Raw genomic sequence first — 17,513 nt, 5'->3', positions numbered from 1 at the left:
GCTCATTTTTTTTTTGTTTTTAGTTTATCACTTTTTCAGCTAGGTTCTTGTGCAGCACATTGGGCAACATGGCCGTCCCCAGAATCATGTACAGAAAACAAAAAAAGCAATTTTTAAATCAGAAAACAAAAACAAAATGAGAAAATAAGGTTTCAATAAGAAAATAAATGCTGAAATTCCTAAAATTACTGAACCTTTATAAAAGGAAAACACAGATGTGGACAATCAAGTTTTAATGTAAACCAAAGTCAGGAATGAAAAATGTAATAAATTAATTTTTGTTCATAATAGACAATAAGAAATGGTTAAAGACCACCTCTATCTATATGTCTTATCAAGATATATAGACATCATAAAGGGAATTTAAAACAAAGAGCTGTTCTGTATAAGTGGCTCCCATTCTGACGGACTGAACTACTTCTTATAGTCACATGAATGAGTCGCATATAATTTCCCTGCAGTGGGCTACTGCATTAGTAATGTCTGGCTGGTTACAGCTTATCCCTGCAAAATTAAGCGTTATGGGGTGGACGCAAAGAACAGGCCCTGGGTGGGGGGTGGGGGGGGTCAGCTACGTTTTAAAAAGGGCTGTTTCTGATTAGACAATCCCTCTAAGTCTTCTTCACATCACCAGCCTTCATCAAGGCCTTAATCGCACGGGCTCTCATTTCTAACTCCAGTAGTTCAAGCTGCTGGGCTGAGGGCTGAATGTCTTCTGGGAGTACAGCAGGAGAGACAGTAGGTACTTCTTCCAACACTGGCTCAGCCATACCCAAAATCTCATTCACACTTTTCTCAATGTCCATCACAAGGTCATCAGGTTGTCCTGTAGCTTTAACACCAGCTGTAACTGGTATCTCATGGATGCGTTCTTCAAAACTTGCCCCTTCTATGTCGCTGTCATATGTATCAGCATTAATGCTGATGGCATCATAATCTTCTCCTTTACCTGAATAAAAAGATACAGAAAGAAATTAGGAGTTTCTAAAATAACTACCGTAGCTGAAGAGCCCTGTGTTGCCCAGGCATAGTAACTAACTGTGGTTAGTTATAACAAATTATAATGATTATATTGCACATAAAAACATTTCACATCATATATTCAACACTACAGATTTGTAACACAAGCTTACTAAATGATTACTCAAGTATTGATAGTATTTTAAAGAGCCTTTTAATAAAAAACATTTTTGGTTTTTACTTCTGATGCAAAGAGGAACAGATTTTTGGCAGCTCCAACTCTTGAACAGGCCACGTAAAGTTGACCATGTGAAATGCATGGAGATTGCAAATCGATCCCTACTACTTTCAAGGACTGCCCCTGACCCTTGTTAATGGACATTGAGAAAGCCAGTCAAACTGGAAACTGGAGGTGTTTAAAATCAAAAGACAAAACAGATGGAATGAGTGGAATTCTTGGAATGAAAATGTCCTCTGGCATTTCCTGTCAAAATGGTTGCTTCAACTACATGTGTAAACAGGTTCTTAATCAAGAGTCTTAATCCATTACACAGCTTTGGTGGATCTTAATTTCTCAACAGCAGAATAGGTGCTCCAGGCTTTAAAAAGAGTTTATGCGGGATGTGCATCTAATCCTATCCTGTGTGATACTGTCTGCTGAGCTGTGTATCTAATCCTATCCTGTGTGATACTGTCTGCTGAGCTGTGTATCTAATCCTATCCTGTGTGATACTGTCTAGTGAGCTGTGTATCTAATCCTATCCTGTGTGCTACTGTCTGCTGAGCTGGGTATCTAATCCTATCCTGTGTGCTACTGTCTGTTGAGCCGTGTATCTAATCCTATCCTGTGTGATACTGTCTGCGGAGCCGTGTATCTAATCCTATCCTGTGTGGTCAGGGCCGGCTCCAGGTTTTTGAGGGCCCTGGGCGAAAGAGTCTCAGTGGGCCCTGATTCACGATTGCATATAACACAGCCATGTAGTATATAACACAGCCCACGTAGTATATAACACAGCCATATAGTATATAGCACAGCCACGAAGCATATAACACAGCCACGTAGTATATAGCACAGCCCGCGTAGCATATAACAGCCCATATAGTATATAGCACAGCCACATATTATATAACAGCCCACGTAGTATATAGAACATATAGAACAGCCATGTAGCACAGCCCACGTAGCATATAACAGCCCACGTAGTATATAACATGGCCCATGTAGTATATAGCACAGCCATGTAGTATATAGAACAGCCATGTAGTACTGTATACAGAACAGCCATGTAGTATATAGCACAGACATGTAGTATACAGCACAGCCCCCCTCCCCCAAGAATGGCCCCATAGTCCAGTACTCACTGTCATAGTGTATCTAATCCTATCCTGTGTGCTACTGTCTGCTGAGCTGTGTATCTAATCCTATCCTGTGTGATACTGTCTGCTGAGCCTTGTATCTAATCCTATCCTGTGTGATACTGACTGCTGAGCTGGGCAGTGTATCTAATCCTATCCTGTGTGATACTGTCTGCTGAGCCGTGTGTCTAATCCTATCCTGTGTGATACTGTCTGCTGAGCCGTGTATCTAATCCTATCCTGTGTGATACTGTCCGCTGAGCCTTGCATCTAAGCCTATCCTGTGTGATACTGGCTGCTGAGCCGTTTATCTAATCCTATCCTGTGCGATAATGTCTCCTGAGCCGTGTATCTAATCCTATCCTGTGTGATACTGTCTGCTGAGTGGGTGGGGCTCTGTGGAGTGGGCGTGGCTTGATACACACAACTTTATATATAGAGATAGACGCAATCTTAGTTACATAATGGTGCCTGGATGAGCGAGAGAGATAGCTGCAGTAGGTCTACTTTAAAACATCAGTCAAAAAGCAACCTGCATCAAGATGGGAAAAATGGGGAAAGCACTTTATGGAGCAAGCATCTGGGTGCACGGGTGGTGAAACCCGTTGTTTCCAAAAGTGTTGGCTCTCACCTGTTAGGTGTACACTTTAATATACAGGGGCACAATACAAAAACATACATACACTGTCAGTACACTGCGATTAACAAATACATGAACGCCACAATAGCTATACATGTAAAACATGAGCTACTTAATTAACATTTTTTGATCAAAAAAATAATAGAGCTATCCAACCACGACAGGGTGTAACTTAATTTCAGATTGAGAAGCGAGTCCTCAGAGTTGGGGACCATGTGCCCAAACAGACCTCAGGTTAACTGAAGAAGAGAGGAGATTCAGGCTTCGCTCTTAACTAAATCTTTTAGGGAAAGATGGGTGGATTGAGTTAAAAGAGTTAGGTACCATCCAAAATTAAGGTATACCTTGCCAGGGTTGGATGGCTTTTTCATTTCTTTATTAAAAAATGTTAACCATGTAGTACCTTACTTTTTTACATTAATAGCAATTAATTGCAGTGTGACCTGTTGCTTGGTGATCAGTCCTTCGGCCTATTGAACTATGGGTCTTTTCCTTCCCTGCCCTTATTCTCCCTTCTTGGTTTGCTCCTTTCCACGTGTTTTCCATTTACCCATTTTGGTTTGCGCTATCATATTCTGGTTGGATGTATATATAGAATAACTTCTCTGCACTTCCTTGCTGGCTATATTTCCCGGTAGATGTATACTTAGGAGTTCCAGCTCATTATCATAGGGGGTTTACCTTACTGGGTAAGCGCCAGTTGTATTCTTGCTGCAAGTTGGTTTGTTTTCCCTTCCAGCAGTTTTTTCTTCTTTTACCATTGTTAGGTTCTTGGGAGACCTTTCTTGTTACTTTTATTTATGGAACTCCTTAACCTTCACCCCTCCACTTTATTTGAATGTGTCTTAGTTTCTCATCTTGGGTTCTCGTATCTCTTCCATGAAAACCACAAAAAATGGGTATTATACCTACCGATAATTCGGTTTCCAGGAGTCCATCCTGACAGCACTCTGGAGGACGTCCTCCTCCTCCTTGCAGGGACAGGAAACAACACGAGAGGTTAAAAGGTCCCACTCCGCCCCCTTTCCTTTAGTGTTTTGACAAGTACCACACCATGGATAGATACCATTTGAATTTTTATTTAACCAAATCATATTTACAGCATATGACATAGTATACATAGGGGGGGAAGTAACGGTGCTGTCAGGATGGACTCCTGGAAACCGAATTATCAGTAGGTATAATACCCATTTTCCAGGACGTCCCCCTGACAGCACTCTGGAGAATACCAAAGAAAACTCCTTTAGGGTGGGATAACTGCCTGGAGAACCTTTCTCCCAAATGACATTTGCTGTGTTGCTAACACGTCTAGTTTGTAGTGTTTACAGAATGTGTTCGCACTGGCCCATGTTGCGGCTTTACAGATTTGTTCTAAAGATGCCCCTGCCCGTTCAGCCCATGATGCTGAAATGGCCCGAGTGGAATGAGCTTTTATTCCCATAGGACAATCTACCCCTTCTGACGTATAGGCTTTTGAGATAACTGTAGTGATCCATCTAGCTATAGAGGTTTTGGATGCTTTTTTACCCCTATTTTTACCTCCAAACAAGATAAATAGATTGGGATCTTTTCTCCAAGTACTAGTGGCCTCCAAATAGTCTAGTACTGCCTGTCTAACATCAAGAGAATGTAAGGATTGTTCTTTTGTATTAGAGGGTTTATTGCAAAAGGAGGGTAGGATTATTTCCTGATTTCTGTTTTGTACTGAAGCCACTTTGGGAACAAATGATGGATCTAGCTTTAAGATTATATGATCCTCACGAACCTGGAGGTACGGATCCCTAATTGACAGGGCTTGTATCTCCCCTACTCTTTTGGCCGTTGTAATTGCTACCAAAAAAGCTGTTTTCCAAGTTCGTATTGCAATGGGCATGTCACCTTTAATGGTAAAGGGATCTTTACATAGGGCTCTGAGCACTAAATTTAAATCCCAAGTGGGAGATATTTGTCTAAACGTGGGACGTAATCTCTGGATTGCTTTTACAAATCTGATTACCCAAGGGTGAGAGGCCAATGGGTAATCCAGGAATGTGCTAAGAGCCGAAATCTGCACCTTAAGGGTACTAGGTCTTAGCCCCATATTGAATCCAGATTGGAGAAAATCCAGAACTCTGGGAACATCCGGGTTTCCCGACGTCTCGGCCAACCTGCCACCCTTCATACAGAATTTCTTCCAAATCTTGTAATAAATAGCTGAAGTCACTGGTTTACGACTAGCTTGGATTGTTGAGATGACTTCATCCGATAATCCCCGCGATTTCAAGATGTCCCTCTCAGGATCCACGCTGAAAGGTGTAATCGTTCCGGGTTTTGATGTAACACCGGCCCCTGATGAACGATGTCCTTCCATAGGGGAAGTCTGATTGGACTGTCTGTTGTCATTTGTCCTAACAATGGAAACCAGCTCCTTCTTGGCCAGAATGGCACCACCATCAGCACTGTTGCTTGGTCTTCCTGAATCTTTCTGAGCACTCTCGGAATGAGTGCTATTGGAGGGAATGCATAAGAGAGTGGCTCGACCCATGTTTGACTCAAAGCGTCGACTGCTTCTGGCATGTCCATAGGGTTGAGGGAATAGAATCTGGCCACCTTCGAATTTTTTCTTGTAGCGAATAGGTCTATCCTGGGAGTTCCCCAATGATGACATAATTGGTGAAAGATTTCTTGATTTAATTCCCATTCTGTCGGACAGACTTCTTTTCTGCTCAAATAATCTGCCAGGACGTTTTGAGATCCCTCTAAGTGGACTGCTGTGATCGACAGGACTGTGTTCTCTGCCCAAAAAAATATTCTTCGTGCCAACTCTTGAAGTGGTTTGTGTCTGGGACCTCCCTGATGTCTTATGAAGGATACTGCTGTCATGTTGTCCGTTAGGACTTTCACATGTTTGTTCCTCAAGCGAGAGTGATTCCTTCTTAGAGCTTCCCAAATAGCGTAAAGCTCCCTGTAGTTTGAAGATCTTTGACTGATATCTTCTGGCCATCTGCCTTGGATGAATGATCCTTCTAGATGGGCTCCCCAACCCCACTGACTGGCGTCTGTGGTAATCACCACACAAGGGTTCAAGGTCCATGGAACACCCACTCTTAGGTTGCTGTTTTGAGTCCACCAGTGCAATGACTTTTTTACTGCTCTTGTTAGATGGATTACTTTGTCCAGTGATGACTGACGTCGATTCCATGTCGAGAGCACCTGATCTTGTAACAATCTTGAGTGAGCCTGTGCCCACCTTACGCAAGTGATACAGGCCGTCATCTTCCCTAAGATCTTCATGGCTGATCTTATAGTAATCCGATGTTTTAGGAATTCCACAATTAACGCTCTCATTGACACCTGTTTTTCTCTTGGTAAAAAGGATTGTCTTGAGGTGGCATCTAGAAGAACTCCCAGAAACACCTTCCGAGATTCGGGCTTTATGTGTGATTTCTCCTGGTTTACAACCCAACCTAGATATTCTAGGACTGAGATGGCTCGATCCCTGTGTAGGATTAAGGTGTTTTTTGTTCTGGCTACCAGCAGAAAATCGTCCAAATAAGGAATTATTGTAATTCCTTCGTTTCTTAAATATGCCACCACCTCTGCTACCAGTTTTGTAAATATCCTTGGTGCTGAGGCCAGGCCGAACGGGAGACACTGAAATTGTAGGTGGCAGGTTTGGTCCGGAATCTTTACAGAAAACCTCAGAAGCTCCTGAGATGTTACATGGATTGGAACCTGATGATAAGCGCTTTTTAGGTCGAGTGTACACATTACCGCATCTTTGTCTATGAGGTGGACAGTTGTTTTTATTGATTCCATTCTGAATCTTTTGTATCTTACATAGGCGTTCAAGGGTTTTAGGTTTATTATTGTGCGAGTTTTTCCCGATGGCTTTGGAATTGAAAATAGTGAAGAGTAGTGACCTCTCGCTATTTCTGTTTTGGGAACCCGCACTATAACCTGAGACCTGAACAGCTTGTGAAGGTCCGAGAACATTGGTGAATCTTTTGCCACGCTGGTGGGTGGTATACACCTCTGTGGTGCTGGGGATACTAGCTCTATTTTGTATCCTTCTGAAATTATTTTGAGGACATATGCATTTTTTGTAATTTTTTTCCAGTTGTTCAGGAAAAAACTGAGTCTGCCCCCTATACCTATGGCGTCATTGTCTCCTAGATCTAGGGCTTGATCCAAATAGGGTATTTCTTCCCTTTCGGTTCTGAGAGTATGCTCCTCTATAGGTACCTCTGTTGGATCTCCATTGTTCTCTATAGTCTGGCTGTTTGCCTCTATAGGAACTTCGAGGTGGGGGTCTTTTCCGAAATGGCTGAAACTTTTTTTGGTTTCTCCTCCGGAAACCCTTTTTTATTGTCTGAAGCAGACTCTAGAATGTCATCTAAAGCCTGTCCAAATACTTTGGAACCTGAAAAGGGGATAGCACATAATTTATTTTTAGATGCATTATCTCCTGACCATGATTTAAGCCATATAGCTCTACGAGTCGCATTGGATAAGGAGCTATTCCTGGCCGCAAATCTGACGGATTCTGCTGACGTGTCAGCCATAAAGGCTGTGGCAGACTTTATGATGGGTAAGGAGGAAATTATATCGGCCCGTGGGGTTTTATTCACCAAATGTTCCTCTAACTGCCCCATCCACAAATACATTGATCTAGCTACTGACGTGGCTGCAATGTTAGCCTTTATCAGCGCTGCCGATGCTTCCCAGGAACGGCGCAACAGAATATCTGCTTTGCGATCCATAGCGTCTCTGAGGCTAGATGAGTCCTCAAAAGGAATAGCCGTTTTTTTAGTAACCTTGGCTATGGGTACGTCAACCTTTGGAATTTCCTCCCAAGACTTGATATCCTCTGGATCGAATGGTAGACGACTTTTAAATTCCCGAGACACTATCAGTCTACGTTCAGCATCCTTCCATTCTTGCAATATCATCTGCTTTAGGTGATCGCTTACAGGGAATACCGTCTGTTTTTGTGACGTAAGCCCTCCAAACATTAAATCTTGTCTGGACTTAGGCCGCGGTTCTTCTTTCATCTGCATCGTATTCCTCACTGCTTGCACTAAATCTTCTGTTTCTTCTACGGGAAATAGAAACTTCCTTCCTTGGTCCTGTTCCTCCAATGGTAATTCTCCTTCTTCTTGGTCCGAACTTCTCCCGTCTGATTCTTCCTTAGATGACGCCTCCACATCATCCTGGTCCAGGTCCATCCGTGGTCTCTTGCGACCTCGACCTGGGCTGGAGGGGTACCGTTGTGTCATGGTAGCTAATGAATTCTGTACTTCTTCCCGAATTAAGGATCTCATTTCGGATAATAACGACGGTTGCTCTTCTCTTACAACTCTAGAAATGCAGGCCCCGCACAACTCCTTTTTATGCGCTTCTGGTAACTTTGCATTACATATGGAGCATCGTCTGGACTTTGTCAGTGCCTTGCCTGACTTTTTTGCCACTGGCAGGGATGTCTGTTGAGCCTCCTTATCCTAAGTATAAGAGTGAGTATATCTTAGTGACTTAGGAATAAGTGAGAAAGGTAATATGCGCTATGCGCACTTACCCCAGTCTCTTCACTCCTGGGATCCATATCCTCTGTTTAAATATAAATATATATATACCATAAATAGCATATCCCCTGCCAGATATACATATAGGGATTTAGCAGCCTTGCTGCACTTACCCCTTGTCTCTGGCATTGCAGACCTCCTTTTCTGGCTCGTTTGAATGTGCGTCCCGGTTCACTGTAGCGCTTGCCGAATAGAACGCTTGGACGCTCATTTTCAAAACCGGCGCCTTTTTATAGACGCTTCCGCGTTCCACACTGTGGAACGCAAGTTCTGTCACCGCCTTCGCCGGAAATGACGCCGCTGACGTCACCGGAAGTGACAATACACACTTACTTCCGCGTTCCACGCAGTGGAACGCACGCTGAGCCGGGAGGTTCTGCCGTCCATGCATGATCACCTGAGGTCATGTGGACCTATGCGCCTTTTCCCTTACTGGCGCCGGCGCCTCTTGTTCCTCCTGGCGCCCGAGCCGAGAGCCTCCCCCTGGGAGGAAGCGGCTCACCCAGGAGCGCGTCCGCTCGACTGGTCTCTGGGCACAGGGACTCCCACCCGGGAAGTATGTGCCCTGGGCTATCGACGAGGGGGAAGGATATTGGACCAGCCGCACGATCCCCCTGAGCCCTCCGGTCCGGTAAGCTTGCTTCTCTCGCGTGTCCCTCCATGCAGGGACAGGAAAAACACTAAAGGAAAGGGGGCGGAGTGGGACCTTTTAACCTCTCGTGTTGTTTCCTGTCCCTGCAAGGAGGAGGAGGACGTCCTCCAGAGTGCTGTCAGGGGGACGTCCTGGAAAGAGGAAATAATCCTCCAATATTCAAGAAAAAAAACAAAAACAGGCAGAGATGCTTACCTGTCTAAATGGGCCTCAATACAATTGCACTCTTCTCATACTTTCCTTTCCCCTTGTTGGTGGTGTGTTGCGACCTCTCCTCAGGGGGTACGGGAAACCCTTCAACAACCTTTTAGGGAGCCAGGTCTGAGGTGGAGTTTTATAGTTGTGCAGCTAGGACCTTTATAGTCTGTACAGAACTAGTTGGGTGTAAGTGCGGTGTTTCACTGGCGTGAGTGTCAACACGTTCATAACAATAAGTATGGTACCTTAATCTGTTGATGTGTATAGCAATAGTGGAGTTCTGTTCGCCTTGTCTATAGTGTTGGAAGTAGAAGCTGCCCTGTTGACCCTAATCCCAAATTGAGTCTGGTTTTCTGAGCAACAAGTTTTCATGGAGGGAAAAAATAAAAAGTGTTCAAAATGCCATACTGCTACTGTACAAAAAGTACTAGGTACTTCATTGATAAAATGTCTACCAATACATTTGTCGGGACCTTTTAATATGGTTCTTTGAAGGAAGGTATTGGTACGATCCAGAAACTCAGACATTTTGTCCATGAAGGATAAACTGTGAACTATGTAGTACTTTTTACATGGGAGCAGCACGGCTTTCTGAACCGTTCTGTTTTCTACGCCAAGAAACTTCATTGTGCGACTTTGACAGCGTAAAAATACAATAATCACAGTGCAATTTTGTTCTAGGTGGGTGGTCTTATAAAAGAATATATCAATGTACACAGAAAATAAGGAAATTGAAAATCCATCAGAGAAGGCTGTGGTGAGACAGGGAAAGTGACACATTACTAAGTAGCCATTCAGATACAGTACATAGCCGTCTCTCTTACTTAATAGGTTATACGGACATGGGTTGTTGTGAAGAGAAAACTTACTTCATTATTCAAGAACTGGTATTTTTATTTTGCACTTCCATACTTTCCTCTTTCTTTCAAGAGACATAACTTTTTCCTCATCAACACAGCTGTAAGAGGTCTTATTTTATGCGAAGCAGTTGTAGAGTTGAATAACACACCATACATTTAACCATGGTGGCAAATACTAAAATACATTGTTTTTAAGGTTTCGTTTTTACAATAATACTCGCTGTCCATAATAAATAAATTGCCCAATAAACACTCTATTCGAATTAATCAACACTATCCATCAAGGTGCAATTGCCAAAGGATAATGAGTGGTGTAGGCAGGAAAATAGTTTAAAAAAAAAGGGAAGGACATCAGTGGGAAGGACATCAGACTCTGACTCTGGACACCTTGTTGGTAAGCGCTTATACCATATTATGGCTATTAAACGGCACTAGCACTGGTTATCTACCTCGGGGCAAGCACCTTTGACATTGGAGACTGTCACTGTCAGTATTGGTTTACATTGCGGCATTTGCACACCGATGATTATATTAGACATTGATGGTTTGTTACTTCTAAAAACTTACATCTGCTTTTCTATATATGATGATAAGGCTTTGGCCCCTATTATGGTGGTGATTTTGGTATACGGAGCAGTAATATACTAATGGATATATATATACATATATAAATATATCTGCTTGTTCACCCTATTATTTTTTGCCATACCCCAATTGTTTTGGTATATATAACAAGTGTAACCCTTGGTTGTCAAGCACATGCCATATATATATTTTTCATTGTGTCTGAATTTATTGTCCCTCCCTATGGAGGTTTTTTAGCCCTGTTTATTAATTAGGTTGTGTTTTTACATTTTTTTGTAATAAAATATATATTTTTTTAAAACTATTTTCTTGCCTACACCACTCATTATCCTTTGGCAATTGCACCTTGATGGATAGTGTTGATTAATTTGTTTTTACAAGGTACACTGTGTGAGAAGTATGACCTGACAATATGATTCTCCAAGTCAAGTAAGATTACGGCAAAATCAAACTTAAGTTTATTTATTTTTTCTTAAATAATTTATTTTTAAAAAAATATTCAGAAAGTTGTAAAAAAAAAATCTTTGGATTGTCAGTTTCTGAGACTATACATTTTTTTTTTCAGTTGATGGACGTGTATGAGGGCTATTTTTGTTTTACGCACATACAAATGTTATCACTTTTATTGCAACCAATTAAGGAAAGTGGTGACTGAAAAATGGCAATACTGGCATTTAATAAATTATTTTAATGTATTTATTTTATTAGCTTTTATAGTGCTATTAATCTCCACACAGCTATACAGAAATCAGAACTTTCTTTTAATTATCTTCATTTTTAAATGGAGAAAAAGGGGGTGTTTTAAACTTAAATATATTTTATAATTTTTTTTGCAAACTGTATTTTTCATTACTCCCCCCATCCCCACCACCTTTAGGGGACTTGAACCAATGACTTCCGATTGATCGCTTATATTATAAACTGCAATATCTTTGTACTGCATACCGTATATAGTGTAAATGATGGTCCCCTTGAAGCTCAACCTGTGATTGCTTCATTTGAATGCCAGTGTCAGTCATTACATATAAATTATTAGAAAGCAGAGACTGAAGCCATCTCTGGTTGCTGCTGTTAAAGGCAGATGCTGCCTGTGTAACCGTTGGTTCATACTACGTATTTCTTTGCAACATTTTTTTGTACAGAAAACATGCTAGCAAATCGCTAAGAGTATAAAGAAAATGAGTACATACTGTATATAGAGGGCTATGTTGGGGCTCATACTGTATATAGGGGCTTTGTGAGATTATACTGTATATAGCGGGCTATGTGAGGGCTCATACTGTATATGGGGGGGTTATGTGGGGCTCATACATATAGGTGGGTGTCAGCATACTTAATTTTGCTCAATATTAAATGATACAATTAGTATTAATATAAAAAAATTAATAAAAAAAAACACAAAAATTGAGCTTATCTTGAGTTGATACACATGCAGAGGTTAAACGCATGTTCACATTGGCCACAAAACATTAAAACCTACAAGAGAAAAAAGTAAGCAAAAACCCTGATGTAACTAAGTAAAAAAGCAAAAGTGCATTTAAATATCACAGAGTTTTTAGTAATACTGCTTTTAGATCAAATAATAGCACAAAAGCCATCCCACCGCATCAAGGTAACTCTGATCGGGACAATCCTACACTGTCTAATATTAAAGCCTTACCATGTGTCAATGTTGACCTCAGTGTAAATAAGGGCAGACAAAAGGACTGGGCCCAACCAGTGAAACACCAGACTGGGGAAGCCTTATATATAATCTCTAGCTCAGAAACAGGGAGGCCACACCCCGGGCTTGCACAAAATGCAACAATACAAAGAAAAAAAAACACAAAAATTGAGCTTAACTTGAGTTGGTACACATGCAGAGGTTAAATGCATGTTCACATTGGCCACAAAACATTAAAACCTACAAGAGAAAAAAGTAAGCAAAAACCCTGATGTAACTAAGTAAAAAAGCAAAAGTGCATTTAAATAACACAGAGTTTTTAGTAAGGTTTTAATATTAGATAGTGTAGGACTGTCCCGATCAGAGTTACCTTGATGTGGTGGGATGGCTTTTGTGCTATTTTTTGATCAAAAAATTATTACTAAAAACTCTGTTATTTAAATGCACTTTTGCTTTTTTACTTAGTTACATCAGGGTTTTTGCTTACTTTTTACTCCTGTAGGTTTTAATAAAAAAATTAATGTTAAAATTAAGATTGAACACAATTAATTTCAGCCTACTGGTTCGGCCCTCCACAAAAGTCATGGTCTCATGTGGGCCCTAGGGAAAATAAGTTGCCCTCACACAGGTTAAAGGGTTTGCCAAGATCTATAAATGTGTGTCCACATCAATAGTTCTCAGTGCTCTCTATTGATCAGAAGTACGATATGTGAGATTAAAGCAGCAATTCATAGAATAATGTGCTGTCAATGTCACATTAAACTCACAGTCATCACTATGCTACTACAAAAAAAAAAAAAACACTGCTCATGAAAGTTCTACCAGTTACAATCTCATGAAAAATGAGAAAGCAAAGACCTCCTATATCAGAGGTGTCAAACTGCATTCCTCGAGGGCCGCCAACAGGTCATGTTTTCAGAATTTCCTTGTATTGCACAGGTGATAATTTAATCACCTGCACAGAATGATTCCAGCACCTTGTGGAATGCTAAGGAAATCCTGAAAACATGACCTGTTGGCGGCCCTCGAGGAATGCAGTTTGACACCTCTGTCCTATATTATACATGGTATATTGGCCTCTGCATCCTATATACATACCCACGGGATGCGAGTTTGCATGTTTTTTTCCAAAATATCAACTGACACCTAATGTATTTTGCAGGATGCAGCCAGGCCAAGTCATACTGGTTGTCCTTGTGGGGTAAACTTACATAATGCTGGCCAGCCTGTCTGATAGTGTATGGACCTGAGCAATAGGCTGTAAGCCAGACACTGTACACTACCTGCATCTGTGTGACTGGCACCCTATGCAACCCTTATCTGTGTGACTGGTGCCCTATACAACCCTTATCTGTGTGACTGGCGCCCTATGCAACCCTTATCTGTGTGACTGGTGCCCTATACAACCCTTATCTGTGTGACTGGCGCCCTATGCAACCCTTATCTGTGTGACTGGCGCCCTATGCAACCCTTATCTGTGTGACTGGCGCCCTATGCAACCCTTATCTGTGTGACTGGCGCCCTATGCAACCCTTATCTGTGTGACTGGCGCCCTATACAACCCTTATCTGTGTGACTGGCGCCCTATACAACCCTTATCTGGGTGACTGGCGCCCTATGCAACCCTTATCTGGGTGACTGGCGCCCTATGCAACCCTTATCTGTGTGACTGGTGCCCTATACAACCCTTATCTGGGTGACTGGCGCCCTATACAACCCTTATCTGGGTCACTGGCACCCTATACAACCCTTATCTGAGTGACTGGCGCCCTATAGAACCCTTATCTGTGTCACTGGCGCCCTATACAACCCTTATCTATGTCACTGGCGCCCTATACAACCCTTATCTGTGTGACTGGCACCCTATGCAACCCTTATCTGTGTGACTGGTGCCCTATACAACCCTTATCTGTGTGACTGGCGCCCTATGCAACCCTTATCTGTGTGACTGGCGCCCTATACAACCCTTATCTGTGTCACTGGCACCCTATACAACCCTTATCTGAGTGACTGGCGCCCTATAGAACCCTTATCTGTGTCACTGGCGCCCTATACAACCCTTATCTATGTCACTGGCGCCCTATACAACCCTTATCTGTGTGACTGGCACCCTATGCAACCCTTATCTGTGTGACTGGTGCCCTATACAACCCTTATCTGTGTGACTGGCGCCCTATGCAACCCTTATCTGTGTGACTGGCGCCCTATACAACCCTTATCTGTGTCACTGGCACCCTATACAACCCTTATCTGGGTGACTGGCGCCCTATACAACCCTTATCTGTGTCACTGGCGCCCTATACAACCCTTATCTGTGTGACTGGCACCCTATGCAACCCTTATCTGAGTGACTGGCTCCATATACAATCCTTATCTGTGTGCATTTATAATACTAAGTAACTACTCCATGCATGGACGATAGGTGTGAGTGTGGTTGTTCATCAGTATTTTACAACCATTTACAATTGGAACCTGCTGCTGCAAACTGGTATTTTAACTATGTACTGAAAAGTATGGCTGTTCTTTCAGTGATTGGCTGAAGATTACAGAATGGTTCCCCTTCCCCTCCCAGAGCATGGAAGCCAGTAGGAATTTGGCGTAAAAAGCATTCAGAGAGAGGATTTTAAAAGGGCTAGGGATGAAAGCCTAAAACACAAATTAGTGCATGCAAGTCAGTAATTGTCACTCTCCTATGGCTGCGAGGAGCTCCGCATCTGCCAATTTGGGTCTAAGGTCAGGCTGTTATGCTGTTGATTACCAAACAACCCGCGAGGAAGCACGCGTGCTGATGGCTATATTGTCAGCCAGAGGAGCGTAGGAAGCACCCCCCACAGCAGAAATAAACTAGAGATCAACTGCTTTGAGAAATCAGAAAAGTATTGTATATCAAGTAAAGTGTGCAGTATGTTTTATCATCTGCATGGAGTCTGGTTGTGCGTTTCCTCCTGGTGCTCCAGATTCCTCCCACACACCAAAGACAAAATACTGATAGGGAATTTAGATTGTGAGTCCCAATGGGACAGTGATAATCTCAGCAAAGTGCTGCAGAATGTTAATGGTGCGCTATACGTGAGTAAATAACAATGTATTTCAAGTCCGCTCCACAAAAACAATATTTGGGCTAGCCTAATCTTTTAAACATTTTTGTATTAACTTTTTTTTTTTTTTTAAATACACATTTTTAGTAATGCTAATCATCTTAAAGAGATAAGAGATATGGCCACCCTCTTTCAGGGCTTATCTACAGCAGAGGTGTCAAACTGCATTCCTCGAGGGCTGACAACAGGTCGTGTTTTCAGGATTTCCTTAGCATTCCACAAGGTGCTGGAATCATTCTGTGCAGGTGATTAAATTATCACCTGTGCAATACAAGGAAATCCTTGTATTGCAATACAGCCCTCCTGCTTGATTACCGGCCAAAACTGGCAACAGGTTCACTTTAAATAAATATTAATATTGAAAGGGTTTTCTGGTTTCAGAAAAATCAATCTAAGTGCAGTTTGTTTAAAGGAAAGCGGCCACCGGGTTTGTCCCATATGAGGCAAGGCCTGTAGCCATCATATACACCAAGAAAAAGACCTTTTAAAAATACTCACCTGTGGGGCGGTCGGGTCTGACTGGCATCTCTGGTCTTGCGCCTTGTCTCTTGTGATGCCGTCCTCCTTCTGTGCTTCATGCTACATCATCTAGCGTCAGAGCAAATGCGCCTGAAGGAGGATGGCATCACAAGAAGAGAGGAGGCACCAGACCAAGATTGCGGCACCCATCGGACCCAACCGCCCTGCAGGTGAGTTTATTAAAAGGTCTTTTATTTATCTTGCGGGCTGGATGAGAGGCATATTAGAATGCTGTATATCAGTGCTGAAAGGTACAGGCCTTACCTCATATGGGACAAACCTGGTGACAACTTCCCTTTAAGACAGCCCAAGCTTTGCTTTACTCATCCTCCCTGCCAGGTCCTGCTGGGAGGCTCTGCTACTATCGGTGAGCTGCAGCTAATAACCAAGCTCAGTGGCTCCGAGCAGCTCGTATTGTCAACTCGGGCAGAGCTCACTGGTTGACTGGTTGCAGTCAATGAGACATAGGTTCTGAAGACAATAACAAACACGTGGAGCAGCGCCGGACACTCAGCTCTGGACCTTAGGATGATGAGTAAAGCTCAGAGTTTTTCTGCAAGCAGAAAACTCTTAAAATTAGCTGTATATGTAATCATTACAAATTAAAGAAAAGTGATTTGTGAGGCATATAAAGGGATATGATAATGCCCCAAAAGCTATTAACCTACAAATATGGCGTTACTCTGCAGGTTAATAGTGGTCTACAGATTCCCGGCTACCACACTGAAAGCCCCGCTGCCAGGAAGAAATTAACTTTATTCCTCCCAGGCATCAGTCAGAGCATGCCAAAGAAGCTTAGCTCACCTCTCACCTCGCTCTGTCATACTGATTGACAACCGTCTCTGCAGCAAATCTGTATAGAACGAGCTGTCACTCACTTTGTACTGAGCAGTGACTGAAGCCACACCAGTCGCGCCTCCATGACTGAAAGCTGGACGGAATAAAGTTTATTTCCTCTTGGTAATAGTGTTTCCAGTGTGGCATCTACCGCACGGCTTTAGAATGCTATTAACCTACAGATTATCCCTGTCTCTGCAGGTTAATAGAGATTGAGCCATGAATGGTTCCCCATTAGTGCACATAGGGTTGTCTAAATCAGGGGTGAACAACCTGTGGCCTGGGCCACACGTGGTCATTTCAGATTACTGTGTTCAGTAACTCTCTTGTGTTATGGTGATAGCTGCACTCATGTTTGGTCATCTTGACTCCTTTTTTTTCTGCAGTGATAAAGTGGGGAGCAGAGGACCATCTTTGGTCTACGATGGTTGAAGTTCCAAAAATTAAAGCCCCACTTGTTATATTATGACATATATAGTATGGTCAATATATAACTAGAATTACAATACCCCTATAAACATTATGAATGGCACAATCACATAACTTCAGACCAAAATAGGTTATGCACCTTAGGTCTATATGGT

General features: G+C 42.4%; 1 protein-coding gene across 1 annotated transcript in view; it reads right to left on the bottom strand.

Annotated features, from left to right (window-relative positions):
* Positions 1 to 218: 218 nt before the first annotated feature.
* CAAP1 (caspase activity and apoptosis inhibitor 1) overlaps positions 219 to 17,513 on the bottom strand; it is a 63,067-nt gene continuing 45,772 nt past the window's right edge. Inside the window, exon 6 of the mRNA XM_077249287.1 lies at positions 219 to 949. Within this exon, the coding sequence (XP_077105402.1) occupies positions 612 to 949 (338 nt within the window). The 3' untranslated portion in view covers positions 219 to 611. The remainder of the gene's footprint in view (positions 950 to 17,513) is intronic.

Source organism: Ranitomeya variabilis, chromosome 1 (assembly GCF_051348905.1).
Source record: "Ranitomeya variabilis isolate aRanVar5 chromosome 1, aRanVar5.hap1, whole genome shotgun sequence".
Taxonomy (NCBI): Eukaryota; Metazoa; Chordata; class Amphibia; order Anura; family Dendrobatidae; genus Ranitomeya; species Ranitomeya variabilis.
The sequence above is the reverse complement of the archived record's forward strand: the minus strand, read 5'-3'. Positions and strand labels throughout refer to the sequence as shown.